General features: G+C 41.7%; 1 protein-coding gene across 2 annotated transcripts; it reads right to left on the reverse strand.

Moving 5' to 3' along the window:
• Positions 1 to 306: 306 nt before the first annotated feature.
• Positions 307 to 8,822, reverse strand: LOC112044504 (lysosomal aspartic protease). Of its 2 annotated transcripts, none has more exons than XM_052885114.1 (8): positions 8,777 to 8,822; positions 8,421 to 8,519; positions 8,185 to 8,314; positions 4,497 to 4,620; positions 3,792 to 4,020; positions 3,002 to 3,091; positions 1,195 to 1,740; positions 307 to 988 (listed from the first exon to the last, which is right to left on the reverse strand). In XM_052885114.1, exons 2-7 carry the CDS (start codon positions 8,477 to 8,479, stop codon positions 1,215 to 1,217), a joined length of 1,158 nt encoding a protein of 385 aa, XP_052741074.1. In that variant the 5' UTR covers positions 8,480 to 8,519; positions 8,777 to 8,822; the 3' UTR covers positions 307 to 988; positions 1,195 to 1,214. The 2 variants fall into 2 exon arrangements, with proteins under 2 accessions (XP_052741074.1, XP_052741073.1); XM_052885113.1 differs by lacking the exon at positions 8,777 to 8,822 and adding an exon at positions 8,605 to 8,770.
• Positions 8,823 to 11,007: the final 2,185 nt, after the last annotated feature.

Consider the following 11,007-nt stretch of genomic DNA (forward strand, 5'->3'; position numbering starts at 1 on the left):
TGTGCCTGGCACTGAAGTCGGTCCTCGGCACCTCCCGAACTTCCTCCTCGATCAAAATTGTGATGGTTATTTATTTGGCTCAGCACAACCGCGGACTCGTGTATGCCTGCGAGTCAGTGAGGGCGCACGAGACCTCATGGATGCGTTGTGTTGCGGCGCCGCAACAGATCGCCGCATGTGTAGTTTGCGCCACTCCTGCGTTGCGTTGCAGCACGTCGGCGGACGTGGCAGCGCGACGCGACGCAATGGAAGTGTCGACAATGCACGCAGCACACATGGAAGGCGGATTTGATTAAAACATCTCCATTCACTTTGAAAGAAATTTATTAGAAATAAATACATTTAAAAAAACGCTAAGTTATGTATAACAATATTGTCATGAGTTCTAGTTAAAAGGTAATCATTTCAAAATTCATTTAAAACTGCTACTTTTATTTATTATTATCTCAGTATTATTTTAATTAATAGTAATGGATATATATCATGAAGACTAGTAATCATTGCTCAAATTTTCAAGAGAATTCTGCAAACATTTTTTTTTTTAATTGCTCTACATTAACACATAAAACAGCAAACGGTCTCCGTGGTACACGAGAACATGGATTTTTCTAGAAAGAACAAAATAATTCAAGGGCAAATTAGGATTTCTCAAAAGCTAAATATGTCATTTAAGACAATTATTTACAGAAAAATAAAAACGTAAATTTCACAAGGGCAAAGTTGCAAGTGACAACAGCTGATCTATAAAATAAATAAAACAAAACACAAGATCTAAAATCTACTTAAAGTATGCTGTAATGTAACTGGAAATACATAAAACTTAACAACGCAGTCATAGTTTAAAAGTATTTTATTATTATTTATTGGTATGTAATCGATCACTATTGTAGGACAAGCAGAGCAGCGTCAGTTGGCGGCGGCTGCTGCTGCTGCTGCTGCTCAGATAACATGATGACGTCATCTAGTACCAGTCAGCTCGAAGCCGCATCTGAAACAAACAGCGGCTCGATACTGTCGTGTCGCGTTAGCTTCACTACAATCAACGAAGAGGCGATCACAGTGACACTCCACTCCAGCAGACCTGGACCTCGACAGTCAACTAAAGTTTCTTCCTGCTTGGGAACTGTAGAGTGGAGGACCGTCAGTCGACTGTACCACAAATGTGTAAAACGCTCTAGACGAATGTCCACTCACCGCGTGGCGCGCAGGCCGGCCTAGGCGGCGGGCGCGAAGCCGATGCTGCGGCCGCCCACGTCGAACTCGGTGTAGTACTTGCCGATGAACACGTCGCCCAGGATCCACAGCGGGCCGTTGGGCGGCGGCACGTCCAGCCCCATGAAGCCCGACAGGCACACGGTCTTGCCGAACTGCGCCACGCGCAGCACGTAGTCGGCGCCCTGCAGCGTGAAGTCGGCGCCGGCCACCGTGAAGGTGACGGCGGGCAGCGCGGGCACCAGCGAGCAGTCCACGGCGAACTGGCCGAACGCCAGCGGCGTGGCGCCCAGCGCGGCGTTGAGGCGCGCCACCTCCGCCGCCGGGCCGCCGATGAGCGACGTGCCGGTGTCGGCGATGGCCTGGCAGCCGCCGCCGCAGAAGGCCTGGCCCCGCACGCGCACGCCGTCCATGGCGAACTGCCAGTAGGTGGCGCGCGACAGCGGCACGCGCGTGAAGTTGCCGCGGTAGTGCGCCGGGTCCGAGCCGCCCAGGATGATCTCGCCGCCCTGCGCCGCCGCCGGGTCCCTGCGCACACCGAGCTCTCTCTATAGACCGAACTGATCGCTGTGGATCATTTTATCATATTGGAAAATCAGATAATCACCTTACGATCAAAGATTGTCAGTTTAATAGCAGGTTGAAATCTATATCAATACATGATATATTAAATTGGCAGTTTAGTAGCAGGTTAAAGTCTATACCAATAGAATACGTTATATTAAAAGTGTCTGTCATTTGATAACAACTTTCTGTTTATCCCTGATCTCTGGATAATCTCGGGAACGGCTGAACCCATTTTAATAAGACTATTGGAAAATTCAAGTTATTGAGCAACATTTAGGCTACTTTTATCGGCAGAATACCCATGGTTCTTGCGGTATTTATGAAACACTGAATTTCACACGAAGAAAGTTGCGAGCGCCCACAAGTATAACAATATAAAACTACTTACACCAATACATGCACAAAGAGCACATTCTCAACTTCTAAATATGGTACAAAAGAAGATAGAATAGTACAGGAGAATAGCCACTACATCAGAAACTACAATATAGCCTTCATTGTAGTCACCCTTATATTATAGGTATCAAGTTTCTAAAAAGATCTTTTACAGGCAAAGGCTATTTTTTACAATGGAAAAGAAATTTCTCTAAATTCATCTTATTTACAAATGCGTAGGTCATATTTTAAAAAGCGTTGGAGTACGTAAAGTAACCAAAGTACAAAGAGCCAAGGTAATCACAGTAATAACCAAGTAGCATATACTGAAAATCAGCTGCTTTAGTAGAAACATGAGTTTGTGGTCGCCCTGTCCTTGGTAATTATATGTCTTACTGCTACTGCGTCCACCGCACGCTGCACAAACGCACCTGTTGAGGTAGAAGGAGAAGACGGGTTGCTGCACCAGGCCCTGCGCCACCATGTCGTCAAACACCGGCATCACGCCGTCCACCGATACGCTGCACAAACGCACCTGTTGAGGTAGAAGGAGAAGACGGGTTGCTGCACCAGGCCCTGCGCCACCATGTCGTCAAACACCGGCATCACGCCGTCCACCGATACGCTGCACAAGCGCACCTGTTGAGGTAGAAGGAGAAGACGGGTTGCTGCACCAGGCCCTGCGCCACCATGTCGTCAAACACCAGCATCACGCCGTCCACTGATACGCTGCACAAACGCACCTGTTGAGGTAGAAGGAGAAGACGGGTTGCTGCACCAGGCCCTGCGCCACCATGTCGTCAAACACCGGCATCACGCCGTCCACCGATACGCTGCACAAACGCACCTGTTGAGGTAGAAGGAGAAGACGGGTTGCTGCACCAGGCCCTGCGCCACCATGTTGTCAAACACCGGCATCACGCCGTCCACCGATATGCTGCACACACGCAAACAACAATTGTTATTATGAATAATTACTGTATACCTTTAATTTGAGACAATAGTAATAATTGTTGTGATTGCATAAGTAATTATAATAATTGTTGTAATTACTATTGTGATGCAAGGATTGTATGAGTTTGTGTTGGCAATGAGTCGGTCGCAGTAAATGTATAATAGCCAATAATTTGAATTCCATTGACAAAAACTGGAGTCTGCTCTGATGTTTACATATAACAGCTTGACATCGTCCGGCGAAGGGCGCTCGGGCAACTGTCTCCAGTGGAGGATGTCGCTGCCGTATGTACACAACACATGCTGGCTACTGACTCAAATATAATTTCATACTTCCGTTTCATTTAACCATTACGTTGTTGTAATCATTTAAACGTCAATAAACCTTAGCTATGAGTTCCAACCCACAGCTGTCTATTATTGGAAACCAACTATTTGTAATGGTGTTGGACCATGGTGTAACTCGTCAAGAGGAAGAGACTAGCCGACCAATAGTGCCAGAACCGCCAATATCGCTTCATCCGATCGCAACAAAAGAGAAAGAGATTTTTCCAGTTAGAGCTATTGGTCGACAATGTGTTCTGTGAGTCCAGAAAGCACCAGTAGATAACATGTGAGATGCCGAATTTTTAATGTTTTCCAACTGCAAACTGAATTGGAATTCCATTCATAGGAGTATGTACCTGGAGAAGGCCATGCCGAGGATGCCGTCGAACTTGGCGGCCACGAAGGCCAGGCCGGGCTCCGACATGGCCTCGGCGAAGGTCTGCGCGCGCACCGTGAGCCCGCCCACCGACACGTCGTCGGCCGACAGGAAGCCCGACAGGCTGCCCGAGCCGTAGTGGATGGCGAAGGCGGTGTCGTTGCGCCGGTACGACGACGACTTGCTGCTGTCGTACTTGTTGTGCAGCACTGCGCACACACACACACACTGTACATGTGCAGTTACACACACTGCAGTGTCTGCACACACTATAAATTGCCAACTTCGTTCGTAACACTCCCGATGGGCCACGCGGGGCGGGGTCGTGTAGCGATTAATGAAAACAACTGATGCATCTCACTTCCCCGCACGCACGTTTTCACACCTGCGCAACGTCTTTCCCCCCGTCGCCCGCATATCATGGGAGTGTCATCAACAAACTTGCCAGACTATAGTAATGTAGTCAGGTGTGTAATTCTGCTATTTTACAGTCGTCCATGAATTTTTTGCCTCTGAACACATCTCAATATGAACTTTATCTTTATATGCTGAACCTTTACAGAATGCAGGAGCTACATCTTTAATTAAACTATTGAAATAATTCATGCCTAATATGACTAGCACAAATGTCTGTCAGATCTGTGCAGCATTGCTTAACATTTATTCATTAACAGGAAGTACTAACGGCAGGCAATGTTAGTGTAGTGACACTTCTTGGACGGCACCCACAGGTTGGAGGAGCCGGTATCAAACACCACCTTGAAGGACTGCGGCGGGTTGCCGATGGAGATGGGCCCGTAGTACTGTGCCTGCACACATAGGACAAGCATTACCCACATCGCTCAGTTCAATATGTTGTAGTTCCAACTACCCTACCACAGTTCACTGGCATGTGGCGATGCCACCGTGAACTGTGGATATCTTTGTTGTTCATGATCATACACATCTGTGTATTATTATACCTACTGTATTATATTGTGTAATGTGTGTAGAAAATAAAACATGTATTCTTTAATAAATAAAGAGATTAAATATACATTGATTATAATCATAAACAACCTGACAATCTACAAAATTCTATCCCTTGATTTAGACGCCTTTTTATAATATTAGTATAGATAGATATCCCACAGCTTGTTTTGTTTATAGTAAACAATGATATCTACTATAATCAGCAGCCACACAATAACAACTGTGGCCTGCGGGGCACCACTCCGCAGATAACAGCGCGCGACAGTGCGGCGCACTGATAACATTCTCTAACATTCCTTATGTACCTACTACACATTGCTTAACTGTAATCTGCTCAATATTCAAGAATGAGCATTTGGGCACAAAGTATAGTGCTGAATGATCTACGTCCTACAGTTACTACAGTAATTTTTAGTTAGTTAATTTGTATTATGACCCGGCACCTGCACGGTGAATCCATGGAATGCTAAGATATTCGTCTCTCTTGTTGTCCAAACCAATATTTGATAATTTTTTTTTAATAATTGAAAGAGGAAACATTTGATTCTTTCTACTACTGGATTGATTTCACTAATGAAAAGCAACATTATCAGCGATTAACATAGTATACAACGTGTCCCAAAATTCAACGATAAGCGGGCGCCAAAAGATTGACCTGCTCATGAGCACTTAAGGAAAAATAATAAAAAAAATATACCTAAATTTTTTTTTTAGTTACAAAATAAATTTTAAAATTCTTTGAAAATTTACACCTTGTATGATATTTTGAACTACCGCAGCTACAATTTCTTAAATATGCTTAAGATTTTTTTTGTATCGGAACCTAAGTAGTACTACTATTCACCACAACTCTTAAAAACACCACAATGCCCGCAGTTTTTACACAAAAAAAAATCAAAATATTTTTTTTCCCTCAAATTTTTAAAGATTTTTACTTTCAGTCTACTTTGACTCATGGTCTTGCAAAAAAAAGTATGAACACCGCTATGGCAAGTTATTTTCAAAGTTGACGCAACTAATCAAGATTTCAAAATAGTATAATACCCTAGGATAACTAGTCACAAAAAAAAATATGCGTACCATTTGTAAACAAGAACCAAATTTCTTAATTGTTCTTGTTGTTAGTAATAAATTTTACTATGTTCCAAAAATGTGTTTGTTATTTTAATTACACAACATTAAAGTAAATGTTCGAATTGTTTTCCACCGGCATTAATACAGGCACGACATCGCCTTAAAAACGACCGTTTTATTTTTCGCGCATATCTTCTAGCATTGATATGTGCCGCAGCCTGAGTGATTTTTTGCCGAAGCTCGTCCAATGTCGTAATCGGTTTTGCGTAGATCCTGTCTTTGAGACAACCCCAATAAAAGAAATCCAGGGGGTTTAGGTCGGGTGATCGGGGTGGCCATAGGATAGGACCAAGTCGCCCGATCCAACGCCCCGGATACTCGTGGTCTAGGTATTGTCTCACAGGACGAGCGTAGTGAGCTGGGCAACCATCATTTTGATACCACATATTTTGAAGGTCGCTTAGGGGGACGTCTTCTAGTAATTCTTGCAAATCATTTTGTAAAAAGTTCAAATAACTGTCCCCATCTAAGTTTCCTTGTAATTCAAAAGGCCCAATCACTTTTCCATTTAAAATGCCCGTCCATAAGTTGACCTTAAATTGATATTGGGATTTGTCTTCTCTCATCAGGTGCGGATTCTCATTGCTCCAGCTGTGTAGGTTGTGAAGATTTAAATAGCCATCTTTCTTGCAGGTTGTTTCATCCGACCATAGTACTTTATCCAAGAACTGAGGATCTTCCCGATGCTTTTGAAGCATCACTCGGCAAAATGCGATCCGCAGTGGATAGTCCCGTGATAGTAACGTTTGTACACGTCTGTAATGATATGGGTGTAGCCGATGACGTTTTAGTATTCGATGTGCTGAACTTTTTGGGATTCCCGTAGCTGCTTCTATGGCACGCACTGAGGTAGTTGAATCAATGTTTATTTCATTGAGAACTTCTTCATCGCATTCCGATCTAGGTCTTCCAGCGTTTCTTCTAGCTGACGGCAAACGACCCTCCGAAAACGCTTGATGCACATTCATAAATACCCGATAATCTGGATATCTTTGAGCGTTTGGGTACCTTTCTCGATACAATCTGCTAGCAGCGTTAGCATTGCACCGACATTCTCCATAAATGAGATGCATGTTAGCGTATTCCATCGGCGTGTATGGTTGCGGCATGATAACGCTAAACAGTCCAAAATACACCAAAAGTCCAATTCACAAAACACAGGCACAGTCCAAAATAATGCCAGGTCAGTTCAGTTTGCAGATCACTTAAGTCCAGTCCAAAATGCAAAGCCAAAAGTCGTTAGTACGAGAGCCACGTCAATTGAATACGGAAAGTTGCGCAGTAAACAAAGGAGCAGAGCGTACTGACTTGCTGGGAACAGGATTTTCTTTACCTGCATCATTGTCATTCAACAAAGAACATCTGTCTATCCCTCTCTAACGTATACTTATCGCTATCTTTCTCTCTCTCTCTCTCTCTTATTTTTAAATGTTATCGTTCGTTCCATTAAAATTCTAGGAAATTGCAACGTATGACTCACATCATTTTGTGCATAAAGTAAAAGTGATTTCTAGGAGCAAAAACATTTTAGAAATTTAGTTCTTGTTTACAAATGGTACGCATATTTTTTTTTTGCGACTAGTTATCCTAGGGTATTATACTATTTTGAAATCTTGATTAGTTGCGTCAACTTTGAAAATAACTTGCCATAGCGGTGTTCATACTTTTTTTTGCAAGACCATGAGTCAAAGTAGACTGAAAGTAAAAATCTTTAAAAATTTGAGGGAAAAAAAATATTTTGATATTTTTTTGTGTAAAAACTGCGGGCATTGTGGTGTTTTTAAGAGTTGTGGTGAATAGTAGTACTACTTAGGTTCCGATACAAAAAAAATCTTAAGCATATTTAAGAAATTGTAGCTGCGGTAGTTCAAAATATCATACAAGGTGTAAATTTTCAAAGAATTTTAAAATTTATTTTGTAACTAAAAAAAAAATTTAGGTATATTTTTTTTATTATTTTTCCTTAAGTGCTCATGAGCAGGTCAATCTTTTGGCGCCCGCTTATCGTTGAATTTTGGGACACGTTGTATATTTTATCCCACTAGTCTACAACTAAAATTATAATTCCAAGACAGAAGAGAAATTATTCAAAAAGTAAACACTCTTAATTAAATTATAATTTCATGTGTGTCCTAAATTCAACAGCAAAATTTCAGCTTAGGTTTTTGTAACCCAATACACAGATAGAAAGTAATTATGAAACAATTACAGACTTTCTATCACAAGTTAGGTAAAGAAGACAGAATATACTGGCAGTATTGACTCACATCGAGGTAGTTGGAGAGCGGCTCGGGCGCGGGCGCCGGCGCGGCGGCGTACTTGATGCGCACCATCTGCAGCTCCGTGCCCACCGAGTGCAGGTGCTTGCGCACCGTCTGCATGCGGAACAGCGGCACCCTGCGGACAGACAACGGCTCCGTTACTCTCCTTCACTGCGTGTCGCTCCAACGACGAGCGACCTCGTCAGCTCCGCAGAAAATCACTAAACTCGCCAGGTGCTCACCTCGAGAAGCCGGCGGCGCAGGCGACTAGCGCCAGGAGCCAAGGGAGTATTTTCGTCATCTCGCACGACCAATTCGCAAGTCACGGCCGGACTCTGCGCCTGCGAAAGATTGCGTGCACGGTACTGTCGATTACGTTGTATAATTATTGTTTTTGTACTACAATGAATGACAAGCGAATATTACAGTCGAACGGACTGGCGATGTCCGTGTCGATGCGACTATTACCGCCGCCTCCTACTACCGTGCGTCTTTTATCGTCTTCGATTTGATTCGATGGCAGCGCAACGACAATCAAAGAATGAGAGCAATCAGCAATGAGAATGAACAAGTAGTTTTAATTATTTAATCGAATTACCGGTAGGTATAAATAATGAAAATAACAAATGATATCAAAGACAAAGATAATGACAGATGACAATTGAGATTGACAATGACAAATTGAAATTGTTGGTCGAATCTTGAACGTCATTGTCATTCCGATTTCCGGTTTTCAACCAATGATTATTTTAATCGTTGTTCTCAACTCACAGTCACAGCATTCTTCCTTCTCTATGGACATTGTGCGAAAATCGGTAGAATCTCAGACCAAATAGAAATTAGTCTGAGGATACGTATTATCCAGTCACACCTGTGTTACTTGGCTCAGAGCATTTTCAACGGTCTGTCATATGCACAATCAGCGACCAAAAAACGTCCTCACTCAATGAGTACCAATCACAATTCTTGGCACACAATAAGTAATCGCATTCGCAAATTCAACATTAAACTCAAATAGTTAAGGTTGAATTTGCTCTGAATTTGGGATTTTATTGAATATTGAACTATATTTAAAGGCCTTTAGGTATAATTTTTTTTCAATAATTCTAAAACTGTCAAAGTAAAATTGGCCAGTTTTCAAGTGAAATTTTTTACACGATTGTGCGTCCTTTTATTATAAAAGGTTAATTCAAACAAAATCAACAACATTTGGATTATACTAAGTATTTCTCCAAATGGGTAGTTCTAACGATACATCTTATTTTTGTTGAACGGTTCCTAAAAAATCAATAAAATATATGGATTTGACGAATCATCGAAACTGTATAACTTAACTCAGAGTTATACTACAACGTTTGCCATAGCAACTATTACTGCAAATGGCTATATAAAGTGATACGTATAATTTAATATGTTGGTGGGCACTTACAAAAGTCAATAAAATGTATAGAAGTGACGAGTCATCGGACCTTTTAAAACTTGGTTCAGACTAATCCTACAACATTTGCGCAATACTATTGCTTCAATTATGCAATAGTATTGCGCAAATGCGCTTTCTTGGCGGGCACTTTTAAAAATTGACAAAATGTATGGAAATAACGAATCGTCGAACCTCTATAATTTGGTTCAGAGCCACCCGACAACTTATGCCATATTAGCTATTGCTCCGAATGGCTAGTTCTGACGAGTCGTGCCATTTTTTTTGTTGGCCGGCACTTTCAAAAAGAGCTAAAAAATGTATGGAGCGTGAATGATCTCCTTTGTTTAAAAATTAAATAATTTTATTCTTTGCGAGAGCCTTTAATCCGGCCCTATCGCAAAATTTATTTACAACAAACGTTTACTAAGTGATAACTATCTGCTTGCCAAACAAGTTCGTAGCACAAAAATTATGTAATAACTTGGGAGAGCCTTTATACCTTACGTAAGTAACTAACGTCTACAAACAATAAAACTCCTCCCTGCCAAATTTCAAGTTTGTAGCATAAAAAATAAAGGGCTCGGGGACTGCCCCTTGTCGTTTAATCAGCCTGCAGAGTGCCTCTGTCAATCTTTGCGCCTTCTGAGCTACCTCCTCAATGTGAGTCTTGCAGCTTATGTTTTTGTCAAGCCACACTCCCAGATACTTAATGTGGTCTTTAGGTGTCACTGCTGTACCTTGCATTGAGCAGTTGCAGTTTTCGGCTTCCGCTAAATACGACTGGCTCCGTTTTCTCGGGTGCCAGAGCTAGCTGTTTCTTTTGCATCCATGTAACAGACGTCTACCAACTTTAAGCCACCTCCCTGCCAATTTTCAATTTTGTAGCATAATAAATTAAGGACTTTAATACAAATTTGCGAGAGCCTCTAGACCTCTTTTATCCGGCCCTATCGCAAAATCCGTTCTTAGCAGATACCTAGTAACTGTAGACTACCTCCCTGCTAAATTTCATCTTTGTACGTCAAGCGATTTACGAGATTTCGTGAGAATGACCTTTCGCATTTATGTACTACTTCGTCCGCGTGGAAGTCAATGTAAACTTTAAATTTTAAAAATTTTTGAATGCATTTATATTTCGTACTTTTTTATTATTTATTAACTCTAAAGTGAAGAACTGTCCATACAAACTTTCAACTCCTATTTCACCCCCTTTTTTATTTTAATTTCGCAATAAAAAGTATCCTATAACCTTCTCCGTATTATGGTTTTAAACCGTGCCAAGTTTCAATTGAATTCATTCAGTTGTTTCAGCGTGATGTCCGAATAACAGAAAAACACGGACAGACAGACAAAAAATAAAAAAAAAATATATTTTTAACTTTAGTATCGATTATATAATGCTCCCCAAC

The sequence above is a fragment of the Bicyclus anynana genome, chromosome 13 (genome assembly GCF_947172395.1).
Source record: "Bicyclus anynana chromosome 13, ilBicAnyn1.1, whole genome shotgun sequence".
Lineage (NCBI taxonomy): Eukaryota > Metazoa > Arthropoda > Insecta > Lepidoptera > Nymphalidae > Bicyclus > Bicyclus anynana.

What these genes read in the sequence shown, in the direction of transcription:
- LOC112044504 (XM_052885114.1), bottom strand. Translation starts at nt 8,479, where the DNA reads ATGACGAAAATACTCCCTTGGCTCCTGGCGCTAGTCGCCTGCGCCGCC. An exon ending in CGCTCTCCAACTACCTCGAT is followed by an intron (nt 4,621 to 8,184) that starts GTGAGTCAATAC and finishes CTATGTGTGCAG; the next exon opens with GCACAGTACTACGGGCCCAT. An exon ending in CTCGGCATGGCCTTCTCCAG is followed by an intron (nt 3,092 to 3,791) that starts GTACATACTCCT and finishes GCGTGTGTGCAG; the next exon opens with CATATCGGTGGACGGCGTGA.